At 34.7% G+C, this 17039-nt stretch overlaps 2 protein-coding genes across 2 annotated transcripts; both read left to right on the forward strand.

Moving 5' to 3' along the window:
• Nucleotides 1–3159: 3159 nt before the first annotated feature.
• Nucleotides 3160–3531, forward strand: LOC113708130 (GDSL esterase/lipase At5g03980-like). Its single transcript, XM_027230599.1, has one exon. The coding sequence runs from the start codon at nucleotides 3160–3162 to the stop codon at nucleotides 3529–3531; it is 372 nt and encodes a 123-aa protein (XP_027086400.1).
• Nucleotides 3532–6718: 3187 nt separating this feature from the next.
• On the forward strand, nucleotides 6719–7738 carry LOC113708127 (GDSL esterase/lipase At5g03980-like). The gene has a single exon (XM_027230596.1). It carries the CDS (start codon nucleotides 6719–6721, stop codon nucleotides 7736–7738), a length of 1020 nt encoding a protein of 339 aa, XP_027086397.1.
• The last annotated feature ends 9301 nt before the right edge of the window (nucleotides 7739–17039 follow it).

Raw genomic sequence — 17039 nt, forward strand, 5'->3', positions numbered from 1 at the left:
TAGAATATATGACAGTAAATGAAAATTCTTGGTGGCAAGCTTTTTGCATATCAAGGAAAGTTATTTTTCATACTGTTTTCTGTCTTACAGAGCATTTAGTTGTTTCTTTCGGCCGTAGGACGATTCAAATTATCAAACGGAAAAATTGATTGAATAATTTGCACTTCTTGAAAATGATACTAATTTCAACTATTCTTGTATACATGCACCCGTGACCTTTGGACGGCAGATTACATTGATTTGCAGCCTATAATTTTCATATTACATTGATTTTGGATTACATTCGCAAAAATTTGGTTTCAACCTAAGTTTTCGATGACTTTTTAGCATGAATTCAGCATATGATTCACATGCAATAATTTTTATGTACAAAAAAGTCAAATCTCTCTCTTTTAATGGCAAAAATGAATATGAATTTGGTCAAATCCAGCTTTTTTAAGAAAAATGAATATGGTTCAAGTCATATTCCACTTTTTGAGGGGCAAAAATAAATATAAATCGGATCATTTATTTAATTGCAAATGAGATCTAATCTTTTGTCTCTGAAAAAATAACATGTATGGGTCACGTAATGGATTCATAATAAAAAATAGTTGAAAACTTAGACAGAGACCAAAGTTTACCGAGTTAATTTTGTAAGGGGTGTAAAGTTACTATTTTAAAAGTAAAGAACAAAAAAATTCATTTTATAAAATGTAAAGGACGTTTTGGATTATTTTTTCCATAAAAAATTATATAAATACAAGAAAAAATAATTATTATTAGTATGTGCATATATAAATTAGATTGGATGAAATTTAAATGAGTTAACGTGTGTCATTAAACACCCGTTAAAAAAAATCAAAACTAAAATTAATGGATTAAAAAAGTGGATGTGAACTCTCGAATGACGCTATCTATAATCTAGTTGGATTTGTCCCCTTCTCCATTATGTAGGAGTAGGAATAGATCTATATGTATATTATTTATAGATCTATGTGTGAAAAGGGAGGATATTATGCTCTTTTTTTTTAAACTTCTTTTCCTTCACCGTGGTATTATTGCATATGTCTTTAAATTACTTGCTGGCTAATCTTAGTCTACTTTTTTCACACAAATCAAGCAACAAGTAGCAAGGACTATTTTGTTCCAAGGGAACCTTCTTTTTCATTCTAATTTTGTTTGATGATCTTGCCATTGTGACTAATGAAAAATTTTAGATAGAAAAAAAATTGGAGAAACTGTGCATGGGTAGGTAGAGAGTTTTAGATTGGGTCATTGTCTCTATAACCCAAACTTAATCAGGCCTGGGAGAAGGATGTTTTATTCATGTAACTCCTGCAGCTATCGAAATACAGCTAATGTAATTATGAAGGAAGAGTTCATTAGGCCACTATTCAAAATTAAGATGCATTATGCTTAATTACACTCTAAACATATCGAGAAACCATGATACTCATAAAATTATAAAGGATGAGCGTATCTCAACCATTACTTATAACTGAGAGTTTTACTTACACTCTAAATTTAACAAAATTCATGGTACTTTTGAAGATAGAGTATAGATAAAGAGATCTAAATCTGTATTCATCCTTTAATGGATATCCTCTTTATTATTGGTGGTGAGAATTGGTTATTTTATTCATTGCCCCTCGAAATCGAAATCTTGGTTCGACCAGTGGGTAAACCAATAAAAGATTTTGCATAGTTCACACCAGACAATCTGTCATGTAGAAGTAGAACTCAAATTAACTAGTTCAATTAATATAACATGTAAGGTTATAGAATTGAAGGAACTAAATAATCACACAAAATATGTAGAAGAGAAGAAAAGAATAAACAATTCAAATTATTGTTACAAAGAAAAAATTCTTACGACAATGACGTCTAACAAATTCTACCGATTCTCTTTTTTGAGAAATAGTACTCTACCTATTACTCTTATTTATAATCTACAAGACTTGTTAAATAAGAGACAATCACACATGTAATTACCTAATAAAATATTAGTTGCTAAACAGGAAAACTACTAAAAACTTGAATCTGATAAAACAACTAAAAATTAATTAGAAATCTTCATAAGTTGGTTTATTTTGTCAATAGTGATTCTCTTGATCCGAACTTCCTATTAAGTTCTAACACCTTCTCAAGCAATAGTTGCTATTGAATTTGTGCACACGAACTGAAGCGGCCAAATCTCGTTCCCACAGTCCTATCCCAACTAGGATTTTTTTGCTTATATTGATGCCTTATATGTGCAGTGATTCATTAATAACATATCTTCAAAACTATAACTCCTCTTCACTTTAGGAGTCGGGAGAAATCCTATTCCTCTATGTAACTCCTCTCAACTTATTCTATATAAGTTTATTATCCTCGCTGATTTCTTCATACTTTGTTTTCTCAAAACTTGTCGATATCTTCAATGGCTAGACAAGCAACTATGTATTTTACTTTGAAACCTTGCCTCTTCATTCTAGTCTGCTTTCTCATAGTCAGTCTTACAGTTTTCACGGCTCAAGAAAACATTTGTCCTTTCCAACATATCTACCAGTTCGGCGATTCAATCTCAGATACGGGAAACATAATCCTCAAGGGTGGCTTAGTTTCAGTATCTTCCTCATCTCGCTTGCCATATGGAATGACTTCCTTCCATTGACCCACTGGTCGATGCTCAAACGGCCTTCTCATGATCGATTTCATCTCCAGAGGTCTTAATCTTCCTCTCCTGAATCTCTACCTGAAAAGAATTGGAGTATTCAATCTGGGAGTAGACTTTGCTGTAGCGGGGAGCACAGCTCTCGACACCTCGTTTTTCTAGACCCGAAATATTCCAGTTCCTATCTCCAATACTCCTCTCAGTGCTCAGATGCAATGGTTTAAAGATCATCTCAAATCTGTCTATGGTTCCCCATCGGATTGTGCTGCCAGGCTTCAAAGATCCTTAATAATGATGGGAGAAATTGGGGGTAACGATTATAACCATGCTTTCATCAATGGAAAATCAATACAAAAAGTCAGGACTTATGTTCCTCACGTCGTAAGTGTGACAATCAATGGGGTAAGAGAAGTTGTTAGACTTGGGGCTGTTCGTGTTATGCTTTTAGGAAATTTTCCTATTGGTTGCATCCTAATTTATTGACTCGTTTTGCGAATCGTGATCCAGAAGCATAAGATCGGATGGGATGCCTGAGAGAGGTAAACGAGTTTGCAAGGTACCACAGCAACTATCTTCAAAGGGCTCTTCATTCTTTGAGGCAAAAGTTGAAAAGGGATAATCCAAAGGTGGTTGTTGCCTACGCTGATTACTACGAGGCTTTGGAATCAGTTCTTACTCGTGCTCTGTTTCTTGGATTCGACCGAGGATCTTTATTAAAATCATGTTGTGGGATTGGAGGGATTTACAACTATGATGGTCTGGGGATGTGCGGAACACCTGGAGTTCCAGTTTGTTGGGAGCTTGAAAAGTACATATATTGGGATGGAATTCATATGACACGGAAAACTTATCGCCATATGTCTGAGTTTCTGATCAGTGACATGTTGTCATAGATGCAGCGCGTGTGGTAGATACTAGATAGATATATGGATAAAGTTGGAGACTATTTTCTATTGTACGTGTGCTTGCTTGGTCTTAATAGAGGTGAATTCTAGGCCTAATAATTTTTTAGGTATCAATTATTAATGGCATGGACTGCTACAAATTCTTGTGTAAATAAGAGACATTATCTAAGAAGATTAATGCATAGAAAGCTCTAATTTTAATTGTTTCCTCTAAATTTGTTTGTTTCATCAATTGCTTTTCAAATAATATCACATACGATTGTTATCTAATACAAAGAAAATAGCAACTCGATTTATATATTCATGTAATCATAAATTTATGCTAGCGCCTAGATGTGCAGTACTTTTATGGAGTGTAGAAAATTTCCATATGCAAGAAGATATCTATGCATAGCACAACATAGTGGAAAGAACTTGGCAACATTACCCGAGAATGGCCAACGTACAGTTCTGATAGCAAGTAAGTGCTAGTTCCATGAACAATAGTAAGATGCAGTACATGAATCAAAGAATTTTTGCGATAGAAACAAGTGTATCCAAAACTATTTGAATTGGAAAACTACAACTCTGAAATTTGTCTGATTGAGTAGTTATTTGTTCTTAAAATAGGCAAATAATTATTGTCCGAATAATCCATCATGCTTAAGTGTGTCTATTTCACATGACATAGAATATATGACAGTAAATGAAATTTCTTGGTGGCAAGCTTTTTGCATATCAAGAAAAGTTATTTTTCATACTGTTTTTTGTCTTACAGAGTATTTAGTTGTTTCTTTTGGCCGTAGGACGATTCAAATTGTCAAATAGAAAAATTGATTGAAGAATTTGCACTTCTTGGAAAAGATATTGACTTCAACTATTCTTGTATACTTGCGCCCATGACCTTTGGACGGTAGATTACATTGATTTGCAGCCTATAATTTTCATATTACATTGATTTTTTTTTATGACTTTTTAGCATGAATTCTGCATATGATTCACATGCAATAATTTTTATGTACAAAAAAAGTCAAATCTCACTCTTTTAATAGTAAAAATGAATATGAATTATGTCAAATCCTACTTTTTTAAGAAAAATGAATATGGTTCGAGTCATATTCCACTTTTTGAGAGGCAAAAATAAATATAAATCGGATCATTTATTTAATTGCAAATGAGATCTAATCTTTTGTCTCTGTAACAACAACATGTATGGGTCACGTAATTGATTCATAATAAAAAGTGGTCGAAAATTTAGATTGAGACCAAAGTTTACCGAGTTAATTTTGTAAGGGGTGTAAAGTTACCATTTTAAAAGTGAAGGATAAAAAAATTTATTTAATAAAATGTAATGGACGTTTTGGATGATTTTTTCCTTAAAAAATTATATAAATACAAGAAAAAATAATTATTATTGGTATGTGCATATATAAATTAGATTGGATGAAATTTAAATGAGTTAACGTGTGTCATTAGACACCCGTTAAAAAAATCAAAACTAAAATTAATGGATTAAAAAAGTGGATGTGAACTCCCGAATGACGCTATCTATAATCTAGTTGGATTTGTTCCCTTCTCCATTATGTAGGAGTAGGAATAGATCTATGTGTATAATATTGATAGATCTATGTGTGAAAAGGGAGGATATTCTGCTCTTTTTTTTTTTTTTTTACTTCTTTTCCTTCACCGTTGTATTATTGCATATGTCTTTAAATTACTTGCTGGCTAATCTTAGTCTACTTTTTTCGCACAAATCAAGCAACAAGTAGTAAGGACTATTTTGTTCCAAGGGAATCTTCTTTTTCATTCTAATTTTGTTTGATGATCTTGCCATTGTGACTAATGAAAAATTTTAGATAGAAAAAAAATTGGAGAAACTGTGCATGGGTAGGTAGAGAGTTTTAGATTCGGTCATTGCCTCTATAACCCAAACTTAATGAGCCCTGGGAGAAGGATGTTTTATTCATGTAACTCCTGCCGCTATCGAAATACAGTTAATGTAATTACGAAGAATGAGTGCATTAGGCCACTATTCAAAATTAAGATGCATTATGCTTAATTACACTCTAAACATATCAAGAAACCGTGATACTCATAAAATTATAAAGGATGAGGGTATCTCAACCATTACTTATAACTAAGTGTTTTACTTACACTCTAAATTTAACAAAATTCATGGTACTTTTGAAGATAGAGTATAGATAAAGAAATCTAAGTCTGTATTCATCCTTTAATAGATATTCTCTTTATTATAGATGGTGAGAATTGATTATTTTATTCATTGCCCCTCGAAATCGAAATCCTGGTTCGACCAGTGGGTAAACCAACAAAAGATTTTGCATAGTTCACACCAGACAAACTGTCATGTAGAAGTAGAACTCAAATTAACTAGTTCAATTAATATAACATGTAAGGTTATAGAATTGAAGGAACTAAATAATCACACAAAATATGTAGAAGAGAAGAAAAGAATAAACAACTCAAATTATTGTTAATATCACGAACAAAGAAAAAATTCTTACGACAATGACGTCTAATAAATTCTACCGATTCTCTTTTATGAGAAATAGTACTCTACATATTACTCTTATTTATAATATACTAGACTTGTTAAATAGGAGACAATCACACAGTGATTACCTAATAAAATATTAGTTGCTAAACAAGAAAACTACTAAAAACTTGAATCTGATAAAACAACTAAAAATTAATTAGGAATCTTCATAAGTTGGTTTATTTTGTCAATAGTGATTCTCTTGATCCGAACTTCCTATTAAGATCTAACACCTTCTCAAGCAATAGTTGCTATTGAATTTGTGCACACGAACTGAAACTGCCAAATCTCGTTCCCACAGTCCTATCCCCACTAGGATTTTATTACTTATATTGATTCCTTATATGTGCAGTGATTCATTAATAACATATCTTCAAAACTACAACTCCTCTTCACTTTAGGAGTCGGGAGAAATCCTATTCCTCCATGTAACTCCTCTCAACTTATTATATATATGTTTATTATCCTCGCTCATTTCTTCATACTTTGTTTTCTCAAAACTTTTCAATATCTTCAATGGCTAGACAAGCAACTATGTATTTTACTTTGAAGCCTTGCCTCTTCATTCTGGTCTGCGTCCTCATAGTCAGTCCGACAGCTTTCACGGCTTAAGAAACCCTTTGTCCCTTCCAACATATCTACATGTTCGGCGATTTAATCTCAGATACGGGAAACATCATCCTCAAGGGTGGCTTAGCTTCAGTATCTCTCTCATCTCGCTTGCCATATGGAATGACTTCCTTCCATAGACCCACTGGTCGATGCTCAAACGGCCTTCTCATGATTGATTTCATCTCCAGAGCTCTTAATCTTCCTCTCCTGAATCTCTACTTGAAAAGAACTGGAGTATTCAATCGGGGAGTAGACTTTGCTGTAGCGGAGAGCACAGCTCTCGACACCTCATTTTTCCCAGCCCGAAATATTCCAGTTCCTATCTCCAATACTCCTCTCAGTGCTCAGATGCAATGGTTTAAAGATCATCTCAAATCTGTTTGTCGTTCCCCATCGGATTGTGCTGCTAGGCTTCAAAGATCCTTAATAATGATGGGAGAAATCGGAGGTAATGATTATAAACATGCTTTCTTCAATGTAAAATCAATACAAGAGGTTAGGACTTATGTTCCTCACGTCGTAAGTGCGACAATCAATGGAGTAAAAGAAGTTGTTGGACTTGGGGCTGTTTGTGTTGTGCTTCCAAGAAATCTTCCTATTGGTTGCATCCCAATTTATTTGACTTGTTTTGCGAATCGTGATCCAGAAGCATACGATCTGATGGGATGCCTGAGAGAGGTAAACGAGTTTGCAAGGTACCACAACAACTATCTTCAAAGGGCTCTTCATTCTTTGAGGCAAAAGTTGAAAAGGGATAATCCAAATATGGTTGTTGTCTACGCTGATTACTACGGGGCTTTGGAATCAGTTCCTGCTCGTGCTCTGTTTCTTGGATTCGACCGAGGATCTTTATTAAAATCATGTTGTGGGATTGGAGGGATTTACAACTATGATGGCCGGCGGATGTGCGGAACACCTGGAGTTCCAGTTTGTCGGGAGCCTGAAAAGTACATACATTTGGATGGAATTCATATGACACATAAAACTTATCGCCATATGTCTGAGTTTCTGATCGGTGACATGTTGTCAAAGATGCAACGTGTGTGGTAGATATTAGATAGATATATGGATAAAGTTGGAGACTATTTTCTGTTGTACGTGTGTTTTCTTGGTCCTAATAGAGGTGAATTCTAGACCTAATAATTTGTTAGGTATCAATCGTTAATGGCATGGACTGCTACAAATTCTTGTGTAAATAAGAGACATTATTTAAGAAGATTAATGCATAGAAAGCTCTAATTTCAATTGTTTCCTCTAAATTTGTTTGTTTCATCAATTGCTTTTCAAATAATATCACATATGATTGTTATCTAATACAAAGAAAATAGCAACTCGGTTTATGTATTCATGTTATCATAAATTTATGCTAGATATGCAGTGCTTTTATGGAGTGTAGAAAATTTCCACATGCAAGAAGATATTTATGCATAGCACAACATAGTGGAAAGAATTTGGCGACATTACCTGAGAATGGCCAACGTACAGTTCTGATAGCAAGTAAGTGCTAGTTCCATGAATAATAGTAGGATGCAGTATATGAACCAAAGAATTTTTGCGACAGAAACAAGTGTATCCAAAGCTAATTGAATTGGAAAACTACAACTCTGAAACTTGTCTGATTGAGTAGTTTTTTGTTCTTAAAACAGGCTAATAATCATTGTCCGAATGATCCATCATGCTTAAGTGTGTCTATTTCACATGACATAGAATATATGACAGTAAATGGAATTTCTTGGTGGCAAGCTTTTTGCATATCAAGGAAAGTTATTTTTCGTACTGTTTTCTGTCTTACAGAGCATTTAGTTGTTTCTTTCGGCCATAGGATGATTCAAATTGTCAAATAGAAAAATTGATTGAAAAATTTGCACTTCTTGGAAAAGATACTGACTTCAACTATTCTTGTATACATGTACCCGTGACCTTTGGACGGCAGATTACATTGATTTGCAGCCTATAATTTTCATATTATATTGATTTTTGGATTACATTCGCAAAATTTGGTTTCAACCTAAGTTTTCGATGACTTTTTAGCATGAATTCAGCATATGATTCACGTGCAATAATTTTTATGTACAAAAAAGTCAAATCTAACTCTTTTAATAGCAAAAATGAATATGAATTAGGTCAAATCCTGCTTTTTGAAGAAAAATGAATATGGTTCGAGTCATATTCCACTTTTTGAGGGGCAAAAATAAATATAAATCGGATCATTTATTTAATTACAAATGAGATCTAATCTTTTGTCTCTGAAAAAACAACATTTATGGGTTATGTAATGGATTCATAATAAAAAGTGGTCGAAAACTTAGATTGAGACCAAAGTTTACTGAGTTAATGGGGTGTAAAGTTACTATTTTAAAAGTGAAGGACAAAAAAATTCATTTTATAAAATGTAAAGGACGTTTTGGATGATTTTTTCCTTAAAAAATTATATAAATACAAGAAAAAATAATAATTATTAGTATGTGTATATATAAATTAGATTGGATGAAATTTAAATGAGTTAACGTGTGTCATTAGACACCCGTTAAAAAAAATCAAAACAAAAGTTAACGGATTAAAAAAGTTGATGTGAACTCCCAATGACGTTATCTATAATCTAGTTAGATTTGTCCCCTTCTCTATTATGTAGGAGTAGGAATAGATCTTTGTGTATATTATTGACGTTTGACCAACAAATAATCCCGAATCTATAACTTCCCTATTTTCCTTGCGCAAACTACGATTATCTTTTTAAGTAACCTCGATCTACTTAAAAACATCTTTGACTAAGTTGGGTTGACAATGAAAGATGAAGACTTATAGGAAGAACTTTCAAATATGGAGACTCAATAGAACAGTTCTGTTAAGGTAGTTGATACCAGCGACATGGTTTAATTAGTTACATGTATGATCCCGATGGTGTATGGGCAGAGCAGTTGGTACAGGGCATCTTCTTTTAATAATTGTTGTTTGGTTTAGAGCTTCTATGACAAGTGATTTCAGAAAGAACACTCTTTTGTTTCTTAAGATAGCAGTAACTAGAATAGTTCTAATCCAAAGAATTTTTTTTTATGACATATATCACATTTTTATATATTTAAAAGATAAAAATTCGTGGGGCATAACTCGGAGACTAAACGTCCCATCCTACATCTTTGCCTTTTAAAACATTAGTTGGAATGTAGTATTTATTGATTAAAATATGTGAGATGGCTTCGGATGTTGCACAAAATTCTTAGTTTTTATGCTTTCTTGCACACACAATTGATTTGCAGCTCACAGCCTATAATTTTGACTTAGATTCTATTTGTTGTGAAATCATTAATTTCTTAAATAGAAAATTTCATTTGTCAATCACTTTGATGCTTTGTATGAATTTTGTTGATATTGTTAAAAGAATATAAAGAAAAGATTTCGCATACGGATTGATCCACATATCTGATCCAAAAATTCTGAATATCTAAAGGTGCAGATATGAATTCAGATAAGAAAATCCTTCATCCGTAATTTGCGGATCGGATCAACATTTAAGCTCGCCGATAAGATATCCGATCCATGTGCACCCCCAATACCTAACCAAGTGCAAATGAGGAAAGACTTATGTTTAGGCATCCCAAATCAACAGGATCGCTTTTTGTTACTTTCAAATTAAGGTCCCATTTGGTAAATGAGTTTTTTGAGTGTTTGCATAAAATTTTACTGTAAAAGTTCTTTTCTTTTTCTTTCCTCTCTTCTTCTTTTCTCTTCCCCCTCCCCCTTTCCCTCCCAGCCGCCGAAACAAGCAAATTTTGCTTTTTCTCTCCCGCTCTTCTCCTTCTCCCTCTCCCTCTCCTCCTTTCTTCCTCTTCCCCCTCTCCCTCCCCCACCACCTCTCTGTCCCAGCCACCGAACAAGCAGTAGCATATGCAATTTTTTTTTCTTTTTTTGCTTCTTCTCTCCCCCTCACCCACTGCCCTCCCCTTTCCCTAGCTGCAATCTGGTCTCGTGACCAGATCAGTCAAAGAGGGAGGGGAAGGGTGGCGGGGAGAGGGAAAGGGGGAGAGAGGTGGCGGGGGAGAGGGGAGGAGATGGGGAGAAAGGAGGAGAGGGCACATGAGAAGAGAAAAAAAAAAAAAAAGAGGTGGCCGGCACTAGAAGAGGTTGTCGTCGAATAGTCTTGGCCAGCGGCAGCAGTGATGGTGGTTTGAGTTAGAAGAAGAAAGGAGGAAGGGAATTTTTTATATATTTGGGTATTTTAAAGTGTGTAGTTTAAAATTTTTGAAAAGTTTTTTTAAGATTATTGTAGTTCAAGTTATTAAAAAAATTGGTAGGAGATAAACTTGGCAAAAACTCACTTTGCCAAATAGGGCCAAGTTTAAATGATGGTTTAGCATATAATAGTTGTAATATCCTTCTCATCGGCTACTAAAGTATTACTCCACATTATTGTCGAGGGAGTTTTCCTAATAACTTCAATTCTACATTAGTTAGATTCTATTGCTCTCGGCACTTAACTAGTTGGATAATTGTTAGCATAACAGCACATTAACAATGAATCGTGGATACAGCACATTGACTCGTGCATTTTTGTTTTTTCAAATGTGTTACTTTCAGGTGGTCCTGCGAACTGTAAGACAATATTTACAGCAAAAGCACAAAAATGAAAACAAGTCTTTGAAGCTTGGAAATGACTATTCCAACAGATAAGCCGCCATCTAATATATATAAAGGATAATTTCAGAAACCTCCTCTGAGGTTTGTTATAATATCACTCAATTCTCTGGAAGTTTTTAAAATCTCACTTACCTCTCTTGTCAACTTAACAAGACTAAATATTCCTATCAAATGTCACAAATTGACAACATTGCCCTTGCTCTTAATAACTATTTAACCACAAAGCCAAAACAAAATAAAATTTTAAAACCAAAAAATGTAGATTAAAAAAGTAAATTGCTAACTAATAATGGTTCATATTTCTTTGTATTGGGATTGTGGTGGAATAGCAAAGGACGTTGATAAATTAAATTTAATCAAGGTCAACCACTTATGAGGATTTTGGTGAGTAATTAATACCTTAAAAAATTCCCTGCATAGTTAAGTTACAATTAAGGAAGTCAAGATATATTTTGGGGAAATATGTTTTAATTCATGGTGTAGTTTAAGTTGTATTGAAAACTAAAATATTCTCTTCATATGTGCTAATTTTTCAAGGTGTAAATTTTATTTTTGTTTCAATACAACCAAAATAAATAGTTTCCATCAAGAAATTTACGCCTTATAAATTTAACCTTATGTTACTTTTCATTGTTGTTATAAATTTCATAAGCAAGATAACATAAGGGTAGTATTGAAACAAAAGTGTTATCTTTCTTGTATTTCATCCAAAGGGGTTAAAATGTTACAAGAAATATTGATCCAAGGGAGGTAAATGAGATTTTATAAATCTCAGGGGAGTTGAGTGATACTATGAGAAATCTTGGGGGAAAATGTTGTCAAAACCTACTGGGATGAAAAAATCAAGAACAGAACCCCTTAGCTGGAAAGTAGGAGTGTGCAAAAAAGAGGGGAAAATGAAGAGGGATTTGTCTAATTAACACTCATTAAAATATAGTTCAGGTGCTAAATTTTTGAAAATGTACACTTAATTAGGAAAAGTATATAAATGTAAAGGAAAACAATAATTATTAGTATGTATATTCACATAATAGCGTGGGTGTAATTAATGTATGTTAACGAATGTTCATTGAATCTACGCTTATTAGAAAAACTCAAATGGGAAAATATATCAGAGTTGATGGAGAAATATTTAGTGCGACTCGCAAGAGTTGATGGAATAGTTAATTTTTGATTAGTCGTATTATTGACCTTTTGATTAAAATTGCTAATAACACAAACCTAAAAATATCAGACTCCCTCTTGCTGAATTATTTGAATTCTACGTTACAACGTATTTAATTACACATGATTTGCCAACTGTCATCTCAATCAAATAATACAGTTCAATGAATCTCAATAAAATAATGGGCTGAAGCCATGGCATTATTACTAGTTACTACTATGACAGTATCCTTCACTTCCCCTGCTCTTAGATTGCACAGAGTCATGGTGGGGAGAATTCACTGCAATTTCCTTGTTGGACTTCTCTTGTCATGCTTTCTATCAGATAGCTTAGCCATGGCATCAAACAACATCACAACTGATCAATCGTCTCTTCTTGCCTTGAGAGCTCACATTTCAGTTGACCCTCTACAAATCTTGGCCAAAAACTGGTCTGTTTCAAGATTTCATCTTCTGTTTGTGACTGGATTGGAGTTACCTGTGGCTTTCATCATCGTAGGGTGACTGCCTTAGACATTTCGAACATGGGGCTTACCGGCATCTTACCATCACAGTTGGGAAACCTGTCATTTCTCATTTCTCTTAACATGAGTATGAACAATTTCCATGGAGAATTGCCGAATGAACTTGCTTGGTTGCACCGATTAAAAGTACTTGACTTGGGTTTGAACGATCTTACCGGAGAAATTCCTGAGTGGAGTAGTTCATTTCCCAAACTTCAATACTTGTCCCTCAGAAACAACAGTTTCACTGGCCTAATCCCGCCTTCCATTTCTAACATGTCTGATCTGAGAAGTTTATACCTTTCAAACAACTCTCTTGAAGGTAACATTCCGGGAGAGATCTTCAACATTTCTTCACTGGAAATGATTTCGTTGGGAGGTAATCGCTTATCTGGAAGTCTTCCAAATTATATGTGTGGCAATCTTCCGAGACTAAGAGTCATTCGCCTATCAAAGAATGAATTGAGTGGTCCAATACCATCAAGCTTAGTCCAGTGTTCAGAACTTCAGGCTGTATCCTTTTCGTTCAACAAGTTTAGTGGAACCATACCAAAAGAAATTGGGAAGCTGAAGAAACTTGAGGTGATATACTTCTCCATGAACAAATTAGTAGGTAAGATATTAATTTATGGGTCTATGGAGCAAGTAGAGTTAGATGACTTGTCATCCTTCTACTTCTTCAAAATTTAGATGGTTAATTGCACCTCAGTTGCTAGTCGAGTTAGATGGTTGATTCCATGTCTTGTTCATGCATAGTCGTTATAGCTTTCACTGGTTGCATTGCATCTATTACCATAATATGAAGGGCAAAATACGCTTTACCCTTGTGGTGTAGCTTATTTTCACATAATCTCTCTATAGCCCTCATAGTTTGGAGTAAAATATCAAAATAACAAAAATAATCATTCGTAATGAAATCTAGAAAAATGTCGAAATTATCCTTTGTTTAAAAACTAAAATGGGTGAAGTGATTAAAATATATAAACATAATATGTATGATACTCTAATCCCATATGATTTTATGTTTTATCATATAACCCCTTATGGTTTAGTGCTTTATAACCATATAACCCTCTTATATTTTCAAAATATATGCATAACCCCTCTATGATTAATCAATAATTTTTAATTTTATATAGGGGTATTTTTGATATTTTAGTTGATTCCGTTATGGAATGCAAATTCCGTTACTCTGATACTTTAATTCAAATCAAGAGGAGGTTATCCATAGCTTTTGAAACTATAGGAGTTATCCAAAACAACACTAAACCATAGGGGTAAAGTGTAATTTGCCCTAATATAAAACTAAAATTTTGAACTCATGACCAGACCATTGACACCATTTTATTTTATTTTATTTTATTTTTGGTCTCTCAATAAAGATATATCCCTTTTCAACTACCATCAAAGATGTAACGTGGATCTTCAAGTTACAATTTTTACATTTTGCAGGTGAAATTCCAAAAGAGCTTGGAAATTCAACCATGCTCAAATTCTTGGACTTAGCTGATAACCACCTGACAGGTACAACAATAGCTAATTACACATAGATTACTGACTAGACGATCTTGCGGTCTAATTCGAAGAACAAGGGTCATTCATGCATATGCTTATTACATTATTGGCAGGCGTAATACCGCGAGAGATCGGCAATTTATACAATCTGGAAACACTCAGCTTAGGGTGGAATAACTTGACTGGTTCCATACCAGTAGAGATCTTCAACCTCTCCAGGGTAACATTGATGTCACTCGCAGGAAATCAGCTTTCAGGAAATCTTCCATCAACAGTGTTTTATGGGCTTCCAAATTTAGAACAACTTTATCTCAACTCTAACTACATTGTTGGAGACCTACCCGAGTCAATTACAAATTCTTCTAAACTTCTTGTTGTAACCGTGTCTGACAACTTCTTCACAGGCCATATTCCCATTTCCCTCGGTAACCTAAGACTCCTCCAAGTGCTGGATCTAGGAAGCAATAAGTTAGTCACTGACTTTTCGCATCCAGAGACTAGCTTCATCTCTTCCTTGGCAAATTCCAAGAATCTGAGAACATTAGCTGTGAATGACAATCCACTGAATGGCATTCTTCCGGAATCAGTTGGGAACCTTTCTAGCTCCCTTGAAAGACTTTATGCATACAGGTGCAATCTCCAGGGAAAAGTTCCTGATGGAATTGGAAATTTGAGCAGTTTGTTTATCTTAAGCCTGTACGGTAATCAGTTGACTGGACCGTTGCCCATTACAATACAACGTCTGCAAAATCTTCAAGCGATAGTTCTTTACATGAACAAACTAAACCAACTCAGCCTGGATTACTTCTGTACTTTCACAAAGTTGGGTGCAATAATTCTGGGCCAAAATCAAATTTCAGGAGCAGTCCCAGATTGCTTAGAAAATGTTACTTCTCTGAGATATCTTTACCTAAATTCCAACAGATTGAATTCTAGTCTTCCTAGAACTTTGTGGAACCTTACAGATCTCTTGTTGCTCGATCTTTCCTCAAATTCACTAACTGGCTCTCTACCTCTAGAAATGCAGAACTTGAAGGCTGCAACAAGCTTGATTTTATCACTGAATAACTTATCAGGTGGCGTACCAAGCACAATAGGAGATATGCAGAGCCTGGATCATCTTTCTTTGGCACACAACCAACTGGAAGGTTCAATACCGAAGTCAATTGGTAGTATCTTAAGTTTGGAAACTGTGGATCTATCACATAACTTTTTCTCTGGTTCCATTCCAAAATCACTTGAGAATCTTAAGTATCTTACAAGCTTCAATGTCTCTTTTAACAATTTAAGTGGCGAAATTCCTCCGAATGGCCCTTTTGCAAACTTCACTAGTGAATCCTTTATTTCAAATAAAGCACTTTGTGGAGCTCCAAGGTTACACGTCCCACCATGTGTAAGTTTTTCAGCTAAAACATCGGGAAACAAAAAGAAGTTTGTAATCATTTTTACTACAGCAGGGGTGATAGCAGTTTTAGGTGCCATGTCCCTGGGATTTGTTTACCTAATATATCGAAGGAAAGGTAAAAGTCCCATAGAAGCAGATATGTTTACCCAAGAAAGAATTTCCTTCTACAACCTTTCACAGGCAACTGATAATTACGATGAAAGGAACTTTTTGGGAAAAGGAAGCTTTGGATCTGTTTACAAAGGTACCCTTGATGATGGGAGGGTTGTGGCTGTTAAGGTGTTTGATTTACAATCAGAAGGAGCATTGATGAGTTTTGGAGCAGAATGTGAAGCATTGCGTAATCTTCGCCATCGAAACCTCACAAAAGTCATTAGCAGCTGCTCTAACCCTGACTTCAAAGCATTGGTTCTTGAATTCATGCCTAATGGAAATCTTGAGAAGTGGTTGTATTCCAGTGACTCATCTCTAGATATTATCAAGAGATTGGACATCTTGGTGGATGTTGCTTCTGCACTGCAGAATCTCCACTACGAGTGTGCAACACCAGTAGTGCACTGTGATTTGAAGCCTAGTAATGTCCTGCTAGATGAAGATATGGTTGCCCATGTAAGCGATTTCGGCCTTACAAAGCTGTTGGCTCCAGAGGAAAGCATTGTATACACCAAAACACTAGCCACATTTTGCTATCTTGCACCAGGTATGATTTCTGTTCTGGTTCCCCCCCCCCCCCCCCAACACAATTTTTTGAAATTCCAGAATTTCAAAAGCTCATTTACTTTAAATAACATATGGTGAAAAGTACTTGCCATTCTTGTAGAGTATGGATCCGAAGGAATAGTATCCCCCAAATGCGATGTTTATAGTTTTGGAATCATGATGATGGAAGTGTTTACAAGAATGAACCCCAACAATGAGATGTTTGGTGAGACTTTGAGCCTCAGGAGTTGGGTTGTGGATTCTATGGCTAATACATTAGCTCGTATTGTAGATGCCAATTTGGTAAGCACAACTGATCGTCACTATCTTGAGAAGCTGGAGTGCATTTCTTCCATCATGAAATTGGCTCTAAATTGCACGAAGAAGTCTCCGGCCGAGAGAAACAATATTCTAGATGCTCTTGTGGCAC

The sequence above is a fragment of the Coffea arabica genome, chromosome 9c (assembly GCF_036785885.1).
Source record: "Coffea arabica cultivar ET-39 chromosome 9c, Coffea Arabica ET-39 HiFi, whole genome shotgun sequence".
Classification (NCBI taxonomy): Eukaryota; Viridiplantae; Streptophyta; class Magnoliopsida; order Gentianales; family Rubiaceae; genus Coffea; species Coffea arabica.